Source organism: Parasteatoda tepidariorum, chromosome 9 (genome assembly GCF_982258835.1).
Source record: "Parasteatoda tepidariorum strain Cologne lab strain chromosome 9, Ptep-v5.0, whole genome shotgun sequence".
Lineage (NCBI taxonomy): Eukaryota > Metazoa > Arthropoda > Arachnida > Araneae > Theridiidae > Parasteatoda > Parasteatoda tepidariorum.
Window position 1 is genome coordinate 68,618,005 of NC_141763.1, and position 23,198 is coordinate 68,641,202.

The window sequence follows — 23,198 nt, forward strand, 5'->3', positions numbered from 1 at the left end:
AGTCGCTTTCATTTGTAACATAAATGAGAAACCTGACTCACAAAGATAAATTGATACAAATAGAAACATTGCATAGTTTTTTCTGTCTTTAAGGTCAAGGTTTGAACATAAAACACCGAATTTCGGTGAATGATTTCTCTTCAAATATTGTTTTAGCTTGAAAATCTTTTTTTAAAACCAAGAATTTCATCTTGAAATTCTCAATAAATTTCTCAACTGATAAACTAAATCGATTTCAAAATAAATTTAACTTCTCATCAAAGAGTTCGGGAATGCATACCCTCAATAAGAAGGCGTTTGATTTAGAAACCAAGTGTAGTCTGACTGATGTCGTTCACCAGTTGAAGCTATGAAAATTCATCAAGGGAGAATTCTCCCTGGTTGGGAACCATTCTTCTAATGATAATAGAGTAAGGCTTATCAATTTATCTTGAATTATCAGAATAATTTAGTCCAAAAAAGTTTTTGTGATGAATAATTCAAGTACTTAAACGTTTTACTTTTTTTTTGTGTTTCGTTATTACATTAAGAGCTAATTTTATCATGAACATACTTCGTGAAACAACATTGCGGCAGATTCAAGTAATTAATTTGTATATTTTATATTAATTCCCAATGCAATTTATTTTTTCCAAGTCTAACTATATAACATAATGTTCTATGATGATTTATTGTAGACAAACACCCATCACCCACAACGTATTTTAGTACTTAAACTTTTTTGCGATAAAGATTATAAATGATGAACTACATTCACTATAATGATAAGCCACATTTCGAATTGTTCAGAAGAGCTTTTATGATGGAACAAAAATTATACTACACTTTTGAAAACACTATCAGTTCATTTACGAAATAAATTTCTCCTATGAATTGTGCTGTTAGATGAATTTTCAAAAATTTTAAAATACCTATCTGAAAGCAACATATAAAGAAATTACAATAATAATACAATTCGAAGTAAATATGTCACCTTTGGAACAGGTGTTGCTGTACTCCTCAAAACAATATCACTATTGGAAAAATGCTACCATTAAAACAAGTGCATAACTGCAAAAGTATACTGCGTAAAATAATGTCACCATTAGAAAAATGCCACCGCTTGAACAAGTGTCAATATGTACTAAAAGTAATTTCACCATTGGAAAAATTTTACCATTAAAAAGGATGTCACTATACTGCCCAAAGCAATGTCACCATTAGAACAGGTGTCACCATGCTGCCCAAGGCAATATCACTATTAGAAGAACATCAGTGGTACAGATGTCACTATTCAATTGATGTCACCAACTACTTCAATCGATGAAAAATTTCGCCATTAGAAAATTAATACTGCTCAAAGCAATGTCACAAGGGATATCAGCTGCTTCGCTTTCTGCTAAAGATTTAATAAATTGGTTACAAATTAAATGGTGAAACTTGTTAAATAAGGATAATTATGGGGGGAAAAGTCTAAAAGTGCCAGCATGTTCACAAAACGTGTCACCAATTTTGCAATTACCTAACTGCAAAAATTTACATTTCATATGATACTTTGAATTTTTGATTTGCACTGGTGGGAAAATTACATAAAATGAAAAATACTAAATTAAAAATAATTTAAATTTCGTTACCACTGGAAAATATTTTTTTACAAAGTGAAGCAAGTTGGCCATTGTGGCACCATTGAGAAAATGTAACCATTAGAACATGTATCACTGTACTGCCCAAAGAAATGTCACCAGTGGAAAAATTTCCCATTGGGTATACTGCTCAAATCCCGTTCACATAAAGAAAAAATTTCAAAGCTTCGTTGAAGCTCTTCATAAGTTTTCTTTTTACTGCTAATGTTTAATACGAGTTTTAATTATATTATTAAAAAAATTTCAAATACTTTTTTTAACTCAGATTACATAATTAAATAAAAGAATTTTCAAAAAAAATGAATGCGGCTATATTTTATTAATCGTTTATTTCATAAAATAAATTATCATTAAAATTGATTCTTAATTTTTTCAGATTGCTACGATAGTAAGTAATTAATGATCAGTTTCAAAAGCCAAGAAATTCAAACTCATTAAATTCAATTTTTTTTAGAAAATTCTTACATATATGCATGTATCTAAAATTTACAAAAAGCACAATATATATCTTAAAAAATTTATTTATATAAATTAAAATATTATAGAAATATAAAGTTTACCTACCCTTAATTCTGATACTAAAATTTCTGGTCTGTTACAGGAAATTAATGTTCTTCCAACTTTAAAAACATTTCTCTGAAAATATAATAAAGTATTTTCACATCAGAGACAAGGTGGTATTGAAATGAAATAAATTTTAAATATATTTACAAACAAATTTATAAGTATATTTTAAATATACTTACAAGTAACAAAATGTGACAAATTTTAAACGAAATTAGATAAAAAATATCAATATAAAAAAATTATATATCAAAGCTATGGAATGGTCTCTCAAAAAACATAATATAAATTGCATAATTGCACTGTAAAGCATTATATAAATTGTATCAAAAACATATTTTTTTTAAAAAAAAAACTGTGGTTTAAACTTAGAAATGTAACATTTTGATAATATTTGAAAGATTTTCCTAAATAATTTCTTTGAAATAATTTCAAAAAAAAAACATTTTATTTTGATTGTAAATTAATGCTTTTGCTGGTCAAATGTTTTTCGCGAAGTTTTCAGAATCAAAAAATATGAATCAAACAGCGATGAGAAAAATCTGTATGATAAACATTTATATCTTATTTTCCGGTCCCAAAGGCGAATATGTCTACGATTAATAACTCATTAAACAAATTTAATTAAAAACAAATTCAACCATTGTTTCTCTATACAATTACATTTGCAGACAAAAGTTGTTGTTGTTGTTGCTAATTCCCATCTGGTCTGACGGGGTCAGACCAGATCAATGAATTCGTTAACATTGAGAAAATCCGAAACCAGAATGGGAGAGGAATGAATATCGTTCCAGTCCAGCCCTAAACAGATCAAGATGTGCTCAGGTGATGCCTGGTTTTGTTGGCATTTAGGGCAAAGAGGAAAGATCTTTTGATTTGCAGAAAATGTGAGACTTTTCAGGTGTCCACTGGCCAGTCGGGATAGGCAGGTGTTGGTTTGCCTGTCACCAGGGAGAGGCAGACAAAAGTAATAATATTGAGCTTTTTGAAATAGTTTTCACATCATTGATGTTTTAAATTGTTTTGCTATATTTTCAAATTATTTAGTAACATTACTGTCCTTAATCTCCTAGTCTTTCAAAGTATCAGAGTAAATTAATGATTTCAGAAAATAATATAATAATAGTGAAATAAACTAAAACAATAGTTGCATAAAAACACATATTTCGACTTAACAGTAAGTTAGTGTACTATTTATATGAAATTTTGAAAATAACTTTTAAAATAATAAAAATTCTAGTGAAGGTTTTATAATGTATTTATAAATATTAATAATATGTTTTAATTATCCACATAATTTTAATCATATTATATAAATAATATGTTTAAAAATTAATAAATAGTTTTAATAAATGAATAATAAAATTCAATTCATAATATTTAAGTTAAAATAAAAGTTAGGGAGTATATTTGATTGCATATTTGTAGAATGTGATTCTAAATGATTATCCTTAAATGTAAATCCTTAATTATGACTTTAATTATGCTTTTAAAATCAATAATAAATTTCATATATTTCAATATTAAATATCAATATTAAATTAAATTTAATTATGCTCTTAATAGCAATAAAAATATGTATCAAAAATAAAAGTTTGACACGTGCTAAAAAAAAAGTTTATTTTAAACGTCTTACAATGTTATTAAAATTGATATTATTAACGGTTGACTTGATTCTATATCAACTAAGCAATGAAATATAAGTTGGCACAATTGTATAAATTTTTTCCTTATGTTTCTAATTGAACCTATATCATCATTATATTGTACAAAAACAAACCATTAAAGTTGTCTATTAGATTGAAATAGAAAATACATTACATTTACATAATGTTTAAAACACTAGATGCATTTGTAATAATAAAAAATAAAAAAACACTTCATTTACGTAACATTTGAGATACAAATAGTGACCATTAGAATTCAATGAAAACAAAAAAATTACAGTTGAATAAAAAAAGAAAATATTATAAAAGACTAAACTTAAAGTATATACTTTTTAAACTACATAGTACCCACTGCAAAAATTCCGGATCAAATTACGCTAAGAAATACTGAAATGTAGAGAGAAGCATCCCTAAAATTCAGTTTTACCGCAAAACTTTATACTGTAAATTTTTACAGTAATATATTTATTTAATTGCAGGGATTCACTGATTTGACTGTATACATTACCGTAAAAATTACAGCACATTAGAATTTTTGTTCCGTAAAACTTAACGGTAAAAAAAAACTGGCACCCTCAGTGCCGGGAACTTTCTACCGTAATTTGATCTGGACTTTTTTACAGTGCAAATAGCAGAAAAATTTAACAACAACGTAAAACATACTCTTAAACAGCTCATATTTTTCATATTAAACTTTATTAAAAAAAATAAGTATTATTCATAAGTTAAAAATAAAAAAAATTCTTATTTAAATAACAATAGAAAACAAAGTAATTATGAAAACCTAATGAAAACAACAACAAAAAAATGCTTATGTAAACAACATTATACAATACACAAACAGAATACTTGAGAACTTAATACTTGAAGAATACTTGTACAGAATACTTGAGAACTGAGAAATATTTTTTCTACAAAGAGCATTGCAATCAGTATTTAAAAGAATGCTTAATTTTCGAAATAAAATAATTACCTTCCACATCAAGGAATGTAACCACTGATCTCGTACATAAGAATTAGAAACCTATAATAAATAAAGTAAGTTAACATATTTAGCGTAAATAATTTGTAAGTCTCTAAGTGTTAATAAAACTACTGACATATTACTCTGATTAAAATGACTTCGTCAATTTTGTTGGAGCTACGATTTTCTGATAAGTGTTTCCAAAAATATAACATTTCTTAGTTTGAAAACATGTATAAGAATCTTTCTTTACATTTTGTGTAATCTCATTCATATATAATGTTGAAAAAGCCGGCCTTTTGCAAACTGCATATGTCATTTGTTAGGCAACTTTCGGGGAGCTTTACAGGCACATTACAAACTGGCGTTGGTAGTTTGCAAACAGCCGGATTTTTCAAGTAGCCTATGACATACATAACCAAGGCAGTTAGCAACATCGTCGCGAACTTGGTTTCTAGTCGATTTTGCTTGACAAATACATAAGTAATAATAATTAATTTGTTTAGACAGCAAACTCGGATTCGTAAATCGGTGCAAATCAAGCATTGTACTTTTTATACATAAAACCACAATGAATTCGAAAGTATAAGTCTTGTTATAGCGTACTTGGACTCATTGGTTTCAGTATAAAATAGACAGCAAACAGTACTTCCTTAATATAGACAGCTACTAGATAGCAATGTAGGTAGGTAGGTACTTTGTTTTAGTCGCACTAGAACTGCACAACGGGCTGTTGGCGGCGGTCTTTGAAACATCCCTGAGGATGAAAACATGCCATCGCCATTTTGATCCTCTGCAGAGGGGATGGCTTCCCTGCTTTGGTAGCCCGACGACCAGTGTGAAGTCGAGCACTTTACGGTCGAACAGTTTAACGAGGAATGATATCACGCACCCTCGGTCCCTACGAAGGCTGATCAAAGCGGTCATCCACCAGCTTATTGACCTCAACTAGTGACGCCTAACTTCGGTGTTCTAATGGGAACCGTGTCTTTACGATCAGTCTACGGCGGGACAGATAGCAACGTCAAAATTGTATAAGTACAAGTCAAAAATATTAATTTTCACACATAAGATCCCAGGCACCAGTTAATAGGGTTAATACTATTAATACCATTGATTCATTCAAATCAGAGAAAGAAATTACGTAAAGAACAATACTTCAATCGTCTAAAGAGCAATGATAGATGCTTACATAAGTACTATTACGAATTTATCTAAACTATCGATCCGTAAGCTTCGTATATATTAACTTTCCTGCATATTTATTCCTTTTCTCGCCCTCCCGTTAAACCCTCTCACGTTGTGCAGGTTCTTACCAATTACTCTTTTAAGAATACTCAGTTTGTCAAACTATGGTAATTTTCGGCAGTTTTTGCTGCACTATAAGACAATTCAAGATCGAAATGGGCTACAGGCAGTGCAAAGCAGAACTTTTTACCTATGGCAACACTTCGCTTCGCATGCTTTCACCTGTAGCGTGTGGAGAGTCATAGAAGAAGGAAGTACGTTAGTATCTGTTTTGAATTTCAAATAGATTGAATTCTTTTAAGTTAGGAAACCATATGGAACTGAAAACTACATTAAACATAGTTCTAAAAGAAAGCGTCGTGGAAAATATTTTTCACAATTAAATACGAAAAATATTAAGAAAGGGAAAAATATATCAGTGCATTCTTATACAACTGAAAAAAGGAGAAGAGGTCAAAGACATGGAACCAGTCTTCTTCCCAGATGGCGTATTCGAGCACTGCGATCACATATAAATGTAAATGAAAATTATATTAATAAATTGAGACTCACCTGCAACAGAATGGATCCATCTGGAATCACTAATCTTATATAAAATCGTCCCACTTTGTCCCATCTTGAAACCGAATATACATCTTGTACTATTCTATATGGAATTGGATCCTCCATAAAACCACCAGGCTATAAACAAAATACATCGATTATAACCAAAATTCATACAAAACATATTGCAATAAAATTTGAACTATAATCTTGTTCAAAATTTCTGCAAAATTAATATCTTATATATTGTAGTTTCAATAAAGTTCAAACCATAATCTTATTCAAAATTTCTGCAAACTTAATATCTTATATATTGTAGTTTCAATAAAGTACGAACCATAATCTTGTCCAAAATTTCTGCAAACTTAATATCTTATATATTGTAGTTTCAATAAAGTACAAACCATAATCTTGTTCAAAATTTCTGCAAACTTAATATCTTATATATCGTAGTTTCAATAAAGTTCAAACCATAATCTTGTTCAAAATTTCTGCAAACTTAATATCTTATATATAGTAGTTTCAATAAAGTACAAACCATAATCTTGTCCAAAATTTCTGCAAACTTAATATCTTATATATTGTAGTTTCAATAAAGTACGAACCATAATCTTGTCCAAAATTTCTGCAAACTTAATATCTTATATATTGTAGTTTCAATAAAGTTCAAACCATAATCTTGTTCAAAATTTCTGCAAAATTAATATCTTATATATTGTAGTTTCAATAAAGTACAAACCATAATCTTGTCCAAAATTTCTGCAAACTTAATATCTTATATATTGTAGTTTCAATAAAGTACGAACCATAATCTTGTCCAAAATTTCTGCAAACTTAATATCTTATATATTGTAGTTTCAATAAAGTACAAACCATAATCTTGTTCAAAATTTCTGCAAACTTAATATCTTATATATTGTAGTTTCAATAAAGTTCAAACCATAATCTTGTTTAAAATTTCTGCAAACTTAATATCTTATATATAGTAGTTTCAATAAAGTACAAACCATAATCTTGTCCAAAATTTCTGCAAACTTAATATCTTATATATTGTAGTTTCAATAAAGTTCAAACCATAATCTTATTCAAAATTTTTGCAAACTTAATATCTTACATAGGTGAATTATATTGTTGTCATAACTTAATTATTTGACAATCCGTTTCAATTTGAACAGAGTTTAAGCGCTTGATGGTTTGAGGGGCTAATCTTATGGCACAACGCTGACTAGATTTTTCAGAGAGTTCAAAAAGGGAGCTAAAAGATAAATAAAATTGGGTCCGGATTTAGATATTTTTTTTATTTCGTCTCACCATATCAATATCAGAAATAAAAATAATAGTTTTTAACTACTGCTTTTAAACACAACGTTTTAAAATTAGATATATACCAATTTAGCCCAGTAAAATTTCTCTTACAAAATAATTTTTATTTTCAGTATAGTTAAAATGATTTTTTTTTCACATTTCGTCATACTTTTTTTTATGTCCATTATGATTCAATTCAGTTTCTTACGCTTAAATTTTGTTACGCAATACTTTGTGCATCTGTTTCTACGTTATTAACGTCTCCATTAGTAACATTACATTAGACGCTATTAACGTCTTTAATTGACTTATTTTTTTCTCTGAGTAATTTAGAAGCGCTGTCTTTCCAAACTTTTTTTTACTTGCTTGGCAAGCCTAGCTTCTCGCTTCAATTATTTAAAATTTATCATAAAAACAAGAAATTTTTGTTGTCAATTAAAAGACGTTATCAACCTATTTAATTGACTTCGGTTTTCTTTGAATAATTGAGAAGCGCTATCTTTCCAAACTTTTTTTTACTTGCTTGGCAAGCCTAGCTTTTCGCTTCAATTATTTAAAATTTATCATAAAAACAAGAAATTTTTGTTGTCAATTAAGAGACGTTATCAGCCTATTTAATTGACTTCGGTTTTCTTTGAATAATTGAGAAGCGCTATCTTTCCAAACTTTTTTTTACTTGCTTGGCAAGCCTAGCTTTTCGCTTCAATTATTTAAAATTTATCATAAAAACAAGAAATTTTTGTTGTCAATTAAAAGACGTTATCAGCCTATTTAATTGACTTCGGTTTTCTTTGAATAATTGAGAAGCGCTATCTTTCCAAACTTTTTTTTACTTGCTTGGCAAGCCTAGCTTCACTCTTCAATTATTTAAAAAATTTCATATAAAAAGAAACAAATTTCATTAGAAGAAAACAAATTTTTAAAAAACATTCTAGCTCATAAAATTAATCTAAAAGATCAAATTGTACGAATAACACTATACAGCATTTACAATATAATTTTTGAAATTTGCAAATCAAAACTTATATTAGAGTGAACGTACTTAGCAAAAGCAGCATTTTATATATTAAAACTTCTGGTTTTTATTCCATCATAGTGTAATTGAACAACCTTACTTTATTTCAACAATATCATGTATAAACTTCAATAAAAACAACAAAAAATTATTGTCGATTTTACGACAATAAACAGAAACTTTCTGTTTCTGCGACCGAGTCTAGACACTATCTTAACTTGGCTCTGTAGTATTAACTATCAAATTTAAGATTATAACATAGTAAATGTAATGTTACATCACAGTAATTGCCAGGTTACATCATGGTAAATGTAAGATTACATTATTACCATGTAATTTTTCAAGATTAAATCATGGCAGTTTAATCAGAAGTTTTTAAAACTTTAAGAGTTCGTGCATTGCGTTGAGTTTTTTTTTTTTTTTTTTTTTTTTGTACATTCGTATAATTTGATAAGTAAAAGAATGTTTTCAAACATTCTATGAGACATCATTAAAAATTCTAAAATAAATTAAAAATATGATGCTTTAAGAAATGATTATTAATTTATTTGGAATAAAAATATCCATACTTCAATTTGCTTTCAGATTTATTTGCTATAAGGTCTTAAGCATTTTCAAAATTAAAAAAGCGAATTTTTCTTTACGGATATTTCTTGAAAGCAATGTATACATCAAAATTTAAAATATATTTTTCAGTTATATGAATTCAACTTAATTATACATAAACAATATATTTCATTCAGATATTTTCTATAGTTTCTGAGACATGAAAGCAATGTATGCATCAAAATCTGAAATATATTTTTCAGTTACATGAATTCAACTTAATTATACATCCACAGTATATTTCATCTAAATTTCATTCAGATATTTTTTATGGTTTCTGAGACATGTTGAAAAAGTTGCTAAGTGTTGAAAACACATGAAAAAAAAATTATCATAATGAAATAAGTGTTCAAAAATTCAGCTGAAAATTTAAATTACGATACAGATTTTTTTCTCTTATTGATATCATCACGATTTGAAATCCAATACAATAAAAAAAAAAATTATTAGATTTATCTCTAGATTTTAATTAAAATAATAAATTTTTCATACTTTGAAAGACAGAGTAGACTATATTTCGCTGCTCCCCTTGGTTTATTACTAAATTGGTCACCAAAATGAACGGAGTTGTTTCAAATATAGCAACCCAGACAAAAACCTTTAAATAATGTAAATCGACATTTTCTTTTTACTGCATTTATCAGATAGCGTACATATCCATTTTTACGTACTTATTTTATTTTTATGTAAAATGCATTTTTTATTATAATTCTTTATGCTTTAATTATGTTTTGTTTTTGGCGTCATTTTATTTAGCAGGGAGCCAATTTCGCCAAGAAATGCTTCTAAACACATTTTTACTGACTTTTTTAATCATGCATTATCTCTCTTTGCCTCTGGACTAACTGTTTAAATTTAAATGCTTGCTTGTTTCATAAAAAAAGTCCTTTACGAAAGCTAGTTTGTCCCAATGCTTGATCAACGAGTTATTTTGTCTTCTGTGTAGGGTTCAAATTACAAAGCTACGAAATTGAACATTGATGATCATAAACGGCCGGATATGAAATAAAAAATTAACGAAATAACACATTATAAGCTATGTCGATTTTTGTCAAATACGCATTTCAAGCTGTTGGAATTTTCATAAACAACTGTAATGCATGATCAAAATGGCGTCTTCTCCAACGAATATAAATTTTAGTTTTAAATAATAAAAAAAGTAATCTCATCTAACACAATAAATTATTGTATATGAAATAACACTCTTTGAATAAGCACATATTATAGTGCTGAATTTCGTATTTTCCAAAATAATCTATTTCGCGTCGCCAAATATGTTTTCGCAAGCCATTTCTAGATCATGTCATTAACTGTAAGAGACCATACCTGAATTATTGATAACTGACCTACTCAACCAAATTGTGTAATTTATTATTGAAGCTTTTTTAACCATATCAATGTCATATTTGCTTTCGTAATTATGATACTGCATGAGATATTTAAACAACTGTTAACAAATATTATCCTCATTTAAACACCAGTTCTTATTTATGGCACATAAATAAACTAGAATGTAAAAACGAAATATTATTATCTAATATATAGAATTCTAGACATTAACTTTTACAAATACATAACCATAGATGGAATTAACATTATTATGAGTATCAAACTTTTTGAGGATGATAATAAATGATAAAAAGCTCTCAGTAATTAAAATTGTATACAAATTATGGTACTGTATAGTTTATTTAAATAGCTATTAATAAATATTATCCTAATTTAAGTATCCTTTCTTATTCATGGCAAATGGGAAAAAACTAAAATATAAAAACCAAACCTAATACCATTATCTAATATATAGATAATGATAGAATTCTTTGCATCAGCTTCTATAAATAGATTAACCATAGATGGAATTAACATATATTAAGAAGAATCAAACTTTGTGAAAATAATTGTAAATGATAAAATAAAAAGATCCAACACAGATAAATATATTTTTGTAATTAAAATTGCATGCAAATTATGGTAATTATGTTACTGCGTGGGATATTTAAATAATTATTAACAAATATTATCTTAAATTAAACATCATTTCTTATTTGTGGTAAATGAATAAACTGGAATCTAAAAACAGAATATTATTATCTAATATATAGATAACGATAGAGTTCTCAACATCAACTTATATAAATACATAACTGCAGATGGAATTAACATTATTATTGGTATCAAAATTTGTGAAGATAAATAAATGAATGATAAAAAGTTATCAGTAATTAAAATTGCATGCAAATTATGGTGTACTTATGGAATACTTATATAAATGGATAACCATAGATGGAATTAACATATATTAAGAAGAATCAAACTTTGGGAAGATAATGATAAATGAACTGCACTGAATTTGATTCTCCGATACAGAATCGGCACTTGTATAACAATTTTAACGTAAAATATTCGAGGTCTCATTCTTTAAAAAATAGTATTAAAAGAACCGCATTACTGTCGACTTAAGAATCTAAATTAATAAAATACTCACTAACAAATGTATATTTTTAAACGGCTAAGTGACTAATTTTAAAAAGTCGTTTTGCGAGAAATATTTTACCAGTTTTCTCAAGTTTCATATTTATTTTAATTATTTAAAATTACTTACTTTAGACTCATGTAGAAATTTGTGTACCTGGCAATTCAACGCTTGCTCAATAAGTAATAAAAAGAAATAAATAATGCTTTTTCTTACATGATAAATTTCTTTTTACAAATTTTACAAAAGTTTTTATTCGCCTGAAAAGTTACTGAATAATACCGAAAAAAGTAACCTCGACTATTAGTACCGTATTTACCACATTGCTACCTCCACCTGTTTTGAGGGTCAAAACTTCACATCCGTCAAAAATAAAGTATGTTTATGCAGAAATAGTAGTACGTTTTTATGCTTGATTTCGTAACTTAAACTGTTGTCTGCTTTAATAAATTAGCATATTTATATTTAGATCTAACAACTATTGAATGAGGCGGATTAAAAATATCAAAACCGGAAGAAATTTGAAGGCATTTCTACCTTTCATCTTTTGCCTCATGTCAATTTTCTCAGGCTATTTAACGAATTATGGTGTTTCTTAGGCATTCAAACTGTTTTGAGTTTTTCGTTTTGAATTTTTCTGATTTAAGTAACTTCTCGGTCTTTTCAAATTTAGGGATATTTTTGACTTCATTTTTGATAAGGACAAGTTATTTTGATATCATTTAAAATTGGTGATTATGCTTAGGCTAATTCAGTAAGTTATTTCATGAAGTAAATAAATGTTCTTTCATAAAGTAAATGCTCTCTTCTTTGCTGTTAAACATTTACGAAAACAAACGTTTTCCGTTTCAAAAGGCATGTACGTTTTAAGTTGCGTATTAAGGTTAATTATAATTTAATTTTTAAATATCTGTCAATTGTAGTTAATAATTTAATAATATTTAATTTCCATTCGCTCCTGATCTGCTGAGCCTAATTCGAATTCATAGCCTAGTTCTGTCTGTGCTATGTGTATGTTTGATTAACAAACTAATTTTATTTTTAAAATCAGTGCAGATGTGCATTCCAAATTAATAACTCTTACAGCTTAGATTATATTGCATTGTGAAAATAACTTAACTGACTCTTATGTGTATCATATCTTACAGTATAAATTTGCATACAATAAATGCTATACAGTAATTACTTTATCTCACAGTAACTACTATAAATTGTTACCGAATGTAAAAATCTTCTCAGCTATTTAACCCTAAGTAATGCAAGAGAAAAATATTTAGAGATTCATTACACTAAGAACTATCCTTAATCTTTAGTGGACTGCTATACCAAGAGCAAAAAGTTATAAGTATTGCTTCACTATTTTGATGTAATTTTGGTGTGAAGATACACTAAAATATTTTGCAGTGTAAAAAACAACAAGTTTTACGTTATTAAGGCAACGTAACAAAATAAAATCCGTTATCAAATATAATATAATACATTTTGTTTTTGAAAAACGCTCACTATAAAACGTTTAGAAAACCATTTAAGTAAATATCACTGTAAAAATATTTGCAGTGCTTTTAAACTTTTACAGTAAATTATACGAAAAAAGTACCTTTCATATGACAGTAAAACTGATTTAATAATATCACTCATAGGTTTTTAAAAATCACTTCAATGTATAACAGTGGGATGGTACAGAGGATAGACTATTTGATTTCCGGTAGCAGCTAAATACATATTTCTTCATGCATTTTACATGTTTTATTTTATGCTACATTTTTAAGATAAATATTGATTTTAAATTAGAATTTATTGTCGCCAGCCTACCAATTTACTTTACCTCAATTTTTTTAACAATGTATGTGATTAAAAACGCTTAGAGCATCTCTAAAAATGTTTAAATATAATCTCAACAATAAAACATTTACTCTTTAGTCGGCCCATTCTTCTCGGATCATTCCTTCTCCCTCAACATTCGTATCCATAGCAACACTATAAACATGATGATCAGAACGTATTCCTGTTGCTATAGTTACTTTCAAGTTGTCCAGGTGTTCTGCAATGTCTTTCGAGATCTCACAAAGATTTATTTTACGACGACTAGGGGAATATTTTAAGACATTATACATATGAAGGCTTTGAAGAAAACCCGCAAGTTGGCAGATTGATTTCATCTGGTTTCTCTCTCTCTCCTATTTGGAAACATAGTTACCTCTTTCTTTTTGTTTCATCCGTGATTTTGATAGCTGTTTGAGGTCGGTTAGGAAAGCTTAAAGAGGATTTGGGTTTTCTGAGGAAATAAATATTTGAAATACAGGATTTTTTAAACCATGAAAAAAATTCACTAAAGTGTTTGTAATTACGAAAGATAGTTTCATTGTTACTCATGAAGTTAGAGTTCTAAAAATATTAAAAATTCAAACCGATAATTGAAAAAAAATATTAAAATAAAAAAGAAAAATTATTTATATCTGGCATGAAAAGGCTAAGAAAAAAATACGCACATAGGCAAATCAATTATTCGAATATATTGAGTTTGATTTCAGTAAGAATATTCATAGTTTAATTTAAATCTTTTGGCAAAATTAATTTTTAATTTGGATCTTTTGAAAAAATTAATATTTAAAATACAAGATTTTTCAAAATATACATCTGAGTTTCCCGAATACTGATTATTGTGCTTATCAATTCAAGGATTCTGTAAGCTGCTTCAGGTTGCTTAGGATAGTTCTTAAAGGATTTGGGTTTCTGGAAAAATAAATATTTAAAATACAGGATTTTTCAAGACCTACTACTGAGACTCACAAATACTAGTAATTTAGTTTATCACTACAAAGATTCTGATAGCTGCTTCAGGTCGATTAGGATAGCTTTAAAAGTATTTAGGGTTTCTGACAAAATAAATATTTATTTAGAAGTTGCTCAGGGGATAGCCGGTGGTAGCTCAGGGGTTAACGATTTGTCTTCCAATGGGGATGAAACGGATTCGAATTCAAACAATGACTAGTCGATACGAATTCCGCACACGGCTCAAACAGACCACACTGCTGACGCGAAATATCCTTAGTGGTAGACGAATCATAGGTTAGAACCCCCTTACCATCAGGCTAACCGTGAGAGGAGTTCGAGGTTTTTTTTCCTCTCCATGTAACCTCCCCGTGTCCTCCACGAAGTCACTTACGGGGCTACGGAGTTGAACATTAGTAGTTGTAAACCCGAAATTGGGTCGGCTGTTCAACGATTTATATAAAAAACATATTTAAAATTCAGGATTTTTCAAAATATACTACAGAGTTTTAATAATACTGATAATTTAGTTTATGAATTCAAAGATTCTTATAGCTGCTTCAGATTGCTTGGGATAGCTTTAAAAGTATTTAGATTTTCTGGCAAAACAAACATTTAAAACGCAGGATTTTTCAAAATATACTACTGAGTTTCACTAATACTGTTAGTTTAGTTAATCAATTCGAAGATTCTGACAGCTGCTTCAGGTGGCTTAGAATAACTCTAAAAGGATTTAGGATTTCTGGTAAAATTAATAGTTTAAATTAAGGATTTTTCAAAAGATATTACTGAGTTACACTAATACTTTTAGTCAAGTTTATCAATTCAAGAATTCTGAGAGCTTGTTCAGGTTGCTTAAGATAGTTCTTAAAGGATTTGTGTTTTCTGGCAAAATTAATTTTTAAAGTCTTACAAATTCTACATAAATTTTTATTATCTTCAAAACTTACTACTGAGAATCACAAATACTAGTAGTTTAGTTTATCAATTCAAGAATTCTAATAACCGCAACAGGTCGATCAGGATAAGTTTAAAACGATTTCAGTTATTAATTTGAGGATTCTAATAGCTGCTTCATGTTGCTTAAGATAGTTGCTGAAGGATTTGTGTTTTCTGGCAAAATAAATATTTTAAATACAGGTTTTTTTAAAACATACTACTGAGTTCCACTAATGCTGAAAGTTTTGTTTATCATTTCGAGAATTCTGACAGCTGCTTCAGGTCTCTTAGGATAGCTTTAAAAGTGTCTGTACTTTCTGGAGAGAAAAATATTTAAACTACAGGATTTTTCAAAATATGAGCTACCGAATTTTGCTTTGCTTACGTAAGTTTTATTGCTATTTATATTTAAGGTATAAAAATATTAAAAATCAAAATGAGCAATTACTAGAAATATTGAAATCGAAAATTTAAAAAAAAAAAAAAGCTGTTTGGCTTTGAATAAAATACGTAGGTAGACCAATTAATTGCTTATCCGTTTTCTCTGTTTAACTTGAATAAATTGAGAATAGTTAGTCTTATCAATTGGATGATTTCAATATTTTTTACAGTTATCTAAAACAGCTTTACGGGAATTAGAGGTTAATTGCAAAAATAAATATTAAAAATTTAGGAAGTTTCATAATATACACTAATGTTTTTTTTGTAAGACACTTTAAATACAAATAATATTTATATTATTAAAAAATTTTACAGTATAAAGGATAATGTCAAAAAATATAAAAAATAACCAAATAATTACAATATAAACACTAATAAAAGACTTTTTTTTCCAAAATAACAGTCTTGCAATTGAAAGCATTGAAATTGAAATCTGAAAAATTTGAGAATTTAGATAATTTTTCATTTAGTCATTTTCGGTTTTCTTGCTAAAAAAAAAAGTTAATATAATTTTTTTTCAATGGTGGGCACTCCAAAAAGTGTCACTCAGTGGGCACTTTTGGCTAAGTCACGGCGGTGGAGTAGCATCGCCCGCGTCATAAAACTACGAACCAGTTTGGAAGGCGATTTACATTCACACAATCACACAGAAGAAAGGACATAGAACAGAGGAAGAGAGAAAGTTACATCCGCGGTGCCTATAGTGAGATTCAAACCCACAACCACTGGCCCTATAGTTCAGTACAGTAACCATTCAGTTAATATAATAAGAGGTTTTAAAATAGGTATACGTATTGAATTTTTTCAATTTTATTTAATTTGTTCTCTTCATTTGAAAAATCAATTTCAATTAAAAAAAATTATATTAAAATTATTATAACAAAACTAAATATGCGGATTAAAAGTATGTATAGACTTAGAGGGCGATATGCTGATTGACAGTTATAGTTCCTCTTGTTTCTCTCTTTTATTCCAATGCATTTTTTTATATATTATTCATTTGAAAACTCTTATAGCTTTTTTTTTTCTCATAAAATAAATATTTAAAATATTTGTTTAAATAATTAATAATTTTAATTGCGAAAAATACTTATATTACAAAGGATATTTATAGAAGATATGAATACAAAATAAAAAGACCTAACGATTAATTAAAAATTTGATGATATGAAAATTATAAAAATAATATTTATTAATATATATAGCAGTTTCTTGTTTAAATAATTTAAATTAGGAAGAATACTTCGATAACAAAAAGTCTTTATTATATAAAAAATATTGATGTCAAAGCATTTATTATATAAACGTTAATATCAACTATAAAACGATAAATTTTGCTAGCAAAACTAACATAATAATTGAAATTATTTGAAAACTTAAAACGTAATCCTATCTTATATACATACTAGTAGGGAACTGATTATCCAGAACGATCAGGACCATCGCTATTCCGAATAACTGATTTTTCCGGTTTTCTGAATCGCTACAAAAAGCCGTTTTTTTTTTATTGTTAAACCCAACTAAAAAGAAAAATATTTGGAAATAATCTTAAAAAGAAGAAAAAACGATGAAGTAATACACTAATGATTATTTCCAAAATGATGGCAAGGTAAACATCTTTCAAAAAAGAAAGAAAAATCCTAAAATCTTAGGAGGAAAAAAAAAATTTTTGTTAAATGGCGGGAAAATTTATCGAATTTCACTCCAGTGTTTTGGTTTTTCGGTTTTCTGATTTCCGGATAACAGGTTCTGTACAGCACTAAATATTTTTTTTCCCAAATATTATTGTACTATACACAAAATATTACAACTAAGCACACACTATTAAAAATATATTGTTTGTTAGAATTATTTTTACATTTATTGTATACATTTTCTTAGAAAAAGAAAGAAATTTTTATATTATATGTCAAAAGTTCTGAAACATGTTGAATCACAATATCGTTCAAATTAGTTGCAACCTTAATAAGATACCAAATTTTAAACACATTATCGTGTAACTCACACCATCTTAAACATAATTACTCGATAAAAAGAATGAAAATTTACACTGCTAGAAATTTCTCGGTAAAAAGGCTAAATAAAAATTTATTTAATTGTTATTTTACCACATTCAAACAAAACAATCAAATAACTATACATAAGATGATATTCAAACTTTTAACTGTGAGAAAAAGCTTTTATTAACTGCTTTCACCTAATACTGTTAATCAACCAGAATTTTATAACACCAACTGGGCCCATCTAATGAAGCCACTTAGTTCCTTACAGTTAGGTATAGATAGGTATATATTAGGTATATATTAGGTTCCTTACAGTAAGGTACCGAGAGGGCTAATCTGTCAATCTTGTGACAGACAGAGTAGGGATTCGTGACCCAGCGTTAATGTTACAATATTTCCTCCATTCCCTTTAACACATGAACAGTTTTAGCATCCTGCACTTCTTAATTCGTGACTCTGGACTATTGGAATACGATGCTCACATTCACGCATAAATGGCAGCATTATAAGGCCTCTTAACACAAAAAAGCCTAGCAATTCCCGTCTCTTACGATAGAAGAAACAACCAGGTAAACTAATTAAATCACATTCCGCACTATTTGATATAACACAATCCGACCACCACTCCAATGCCCATAACCTAACGAAAAGCCTAGCTCCAATGCCCAGTTAATTTTTTACGGTTTTGAAACCGTGCTTGTTTTAAATGGCAAAAAAACGTATAATTTTGTATTCATGGTTTTTTGACCATAATAGTTGTAAACGGTTTCAAAACCATAATCTGCAAATCAGTAATCAGCAATTAATTTAGAGCTCAAAAAACCAGAAATAAAGACAATTCGTCATTTTTTTAAATTTTATTCAAGGAAAAAGAAATTCCGGAAAAATTTCCATACTTGTATAGTAAGGACATTTCTGGTTAAAAAGAAAATCACGATTCTATTAATAAAACAAAAATATAAAATATTTAAACCATTTATATGGCAATTTTTTTGTTAGATAACGATTTAACGGAAAATCTGTTTCTCAAAACCATAGTTCACACATTTAAGTAAAATTATCAATCATACATTTAGTAGAAAATACAAAACTGAAAAGTAAACTTAAATAAAATAAAAAAGGTTGCTATATTATGCTCTAAGACAGGGGTTTCCAACTGGCGGCCCGCGAAGCCTTTTTTTGTGGCCCGCGAACAAAACTATATAAGTTGTCATTTTTTTGCGGATAATTTTCGAAAAGAATAAATATGGGTTTAAAATACTTTTCTTGTTAATAAAAACCTAATTTCTTCATATCTGAGAAATTTAGCATGCAAAAAAATTTATTTTTCAGGTTTTGCACCCAGGAAAAAATTTATTCGAATGCGAAAATAATAGTCTACGTAGCTCTATTTTATTTAATTTTTTTGTATTTTGTGAATATAATTAAGCATGTGCGTATCAAAAATTTTCTCGAAGAAATTATCCGATTTAACTTTTTGAAACCATTCACTCATTTTGGACGAAAATATTTACACACACATTTGTAAATTTTAAATGTAAATATCTATTCTCTGGTGGTTGTAGCAGACAAATCTCAATTTTCTCATGGAATATTTTGTGTGCTACTATGTAAGTTTTAATACCAACCTTTTCAAAGTTTTATATCTTTACAAATAGATATCTGTTGCACATTATTTGTTAGGTGCACATTATAGTTATTGTAGTCGAATTTTTATTATTTATTTAATATTCTTAAAAATATTATTAATAACAATTAAATATTTTTAAAAATCTACTTCTTATTTTAATTTGTAATTCAATATTTTCGTTTTGTATAACTTATTAAAAATCTGACAGTAATATCTAATGTTCTTTCAAACAAGAAAAAGGCCCTCATGAAATTTTGATAAAGTTGTAGCCCGCCATTTGATTTGCGTTTTTAATTGTGGCCCGCTGCCTCATGTAAGTTGGAAACCCCTGCTCTAAGATATCATGATTAACTTTTCAAATTTTACCAAATTTACTACTAAAATACCCGGTTATAAAACCGTATCTTATTATTAATTTTACCAAAAGTTTTTACCAGAACAAACCGGTAAAAAATACCGTTCTTTTTGTTGTTCAAATAGTCCCAGCCGGTTGTTTTGACTATACTCTTTTCTTCAGTCTGGATTATTTTCTTACTTATAAGTGGGATAAATATCCCATAAAGAGATAAAATAAGAAATTTAAAAAGAAAATTATTTACAAAAGGAAAGATTGAACAGCAAACTATCTTACGCTACAAATAAATAAAACTTAGTTCGTTGCAAAAAAAATAATGCGCATTCTATATTAAAAACTATCAGTATTATTTTTTTTTTAAAAACATCCTGAACCTTTTAGTTATCTGCCTAAAACTATTTAATTCTTTTCAAGCAAAACTGAGACTGTTCTAAATTAAAAATATGCCTTTTTCTAACATAAAATTCAGATACAATAGTTTATTTCACAAAATACATTAAAAAAACTAGAATTTGATTACGACATAACTGCATTTTTCTAAATTATTAAAATAATACATTATTATTATTTATTTGAGAATTTTTTATCACAATTATTTATTGCATTTAAAAATAAAAATAAATTTCTAATATGAATAACTACAAACAACAACAACAATCAATGCAAATCATTAAATTTTAAATTATTAACATAATTGAATTCAACGATAAATAAATAAAAAATTTATAAAGAAGTTCTATGATCATTATATTTATCAAAACAAATGCACTAATTAATTAATGTATTGATAATTTCTGAAACAAAATCTAAATTTTCTATCTTGAGTTTATGATATGAATTTTAATTACAGTTAAAACGACTCACATGTGTAAACAATTTTTGTTATTAAATTCAAAAACGCTAAAATTTAAATCACATTGGAAGTTACGATTTTATTCTATGTTTGTAAAATCACGAAATGCAATTTTATGAATTATAAAACAAATGATACAATGAAATTACATATTCATTCATTCTCCAAAAAAAGAACTAAATGAATTCTAAATTATTTCTTAAATAGAATATCGATTTTTTTTGGACAAAATCTCAGTTTTTAACAAAATCTCAGTTTTCTTTTAAGAGGTCTCACATTCTATATAAAAGGTTTACATTTGAGAAGTCTTATTACTATTGCATTCAATGTAATAGCAATATGGACAACTATAATATGCACCCTACCTGGGCACAAACACCTATATGTATATAAATTTTTATTACATTAAATAATTTAAGCAACTACAGTCAACGATTATTATTGAACATATTTTTATGGTATTTAAATAAAAGTCTAGTTCTAACTTCCTAAAATTATTACACATAACTTGTGGCAAATTACTAGTATATAAAAATTAAAGCAAAAGAACTAAAAACTTTATATAAAATTTAATCATAAACTTAATAAAAATATTGTTTCATTTTAACATAACAAAACTAAACTTTGAAAAAAAAATTAATTTTACAAAATATAAAATAGATAAATGAAAATTACACATTCAATGATTTTATTTATTTAAACAAGCGGATAATTTTAATTCTGACTTCTAAAAAGAGTCTTGATTATCTAATACGTATTTCAAACAGCCAATACATCTAACAGCACAATGAAATATTTCAAAAGTCAATTTGTAAAAATTTTAGAATTCCTAGTAACAAGAGAATTTGTCGGGCGAGCATAACCCAAACATTTTACTCGTCTCTACGGCGTGAAATTGTTTTACATTACTATTGACATCATAAAGATCTTTTCACAAAAGATAGTTGTAAATAATATATTTCCTCATTGTTCGCAAATAAAAAAGCAAATATCAAAGTTCAATCTAGTCAATGGTCAATGTGAAGCTTCAAAATGATTTTTAAAAGCAAATAGTATAAAAAAAATTTAAATCAATTCCTACTAAGGTTAACAAAGAAAAATTTTATTTTAGTTACTTTTTATTAAATAATTACAATTTTTTCTCACCTTTAAAACTAAAATTAATGAATAAAATTTAATTAATGAATTAATATTTGAGAGGTGGTCATATTAATTTGGCCACTCAGTGTATATATATATATATATATATATATATATATATATATATATATATATATATATATATATATATATATATATATATATATATATATATATATATATATATATATATATATATATATATATATATATATATATATATATATATATATATATATATATATATATATATATATATATATATATATATATATATATATATATATATACAAACATATATACAAACAGTTACAAGCTTGCAGCGATAAGCGATAAGATTTCCTTTATATTAAAAAATCAGATGTAAACTATTTAATTATTTCTAACATATGAATACGTGACTGTCAAAAAATCATAATTCCCTTGTTAATAGTTTTTGCTGCACTGTATTATTCGCTACAGAAAACAAATTCTTCGACTTTGGATATAAAATTACTCAAAAACTAATAATCGCATCAACATAATTCTGACATCGGAATGATTTGAAACATTATTCTTTAAAAGTTTTTAAAAAAAACTTATTTTCTTTCATAGAATAACTTTTGAGTTATGAATGTTTGGGCTAGTGAGTTTCATATAATTTTTGAGCTATTATTTTTCTAATTAAAAAAAGTTTAAATGACGGAAAAACTGCTGAATTTGCTAAATTTATGAGAAAAGGGTTAAACTCATTCGCTTCGCTCGTTTGCCAATGGATCTCAACATTATAGTCAATATAATTCAAATGGTACTTTTTAGTCAGCTGGGTGCAAGGAAATTTAACTTTTTTTTCCTTTGACTATTATGCTTTATTTCGTCAGCCTCTTTCACCAAATTTGAAAATAAATTTGAACCAATCAAAATAAATTAGAACAAATCAGAACTCATCTATTTTGTTATGAAATGTGACGAAGCTCCCATTTACTAATTATTTTCTGTTTTATCACATACCTTAATTTTAAAGTAAAAACTGATGTAATAAAAAAATTGGTATAATAAAAATTTATATTATTCTTATT

General features: G+C 27.1%; 1 protein-coding gene across 1 annotated transcript in view; it reads right to left on the reverse strand.

Moving 5' to 3' along the window:
* LOC107444686 (C-Maf-inducing protein) overlaps positions 1 to 23,198 on the reverse strand; it is a 69,387-nt gene that overhangs the window by 34,697 nt on the left and 11,492 nt on the right. The window contains exons 2-4 of the mRNA XM_043038702.3: positions 6,618 to 6,746; positions 4,827 to 4,877; positions 2,187 to 2,258 (exon numbers count right to left, since the gene is read on the reverse strand). Coding sequence (XP_042894636.1) covers positions 2,187 to 2,258; positions 4,827 to 4,877; positions 6,618 to 6,746 — 252 coding nt within the window. The remainder of the gene's footprint in view (positions 1 to 2,186; positions 2,259 to 4,826; positions 4,878 to 6,617; positions 6,747 to 23,198) is intronic.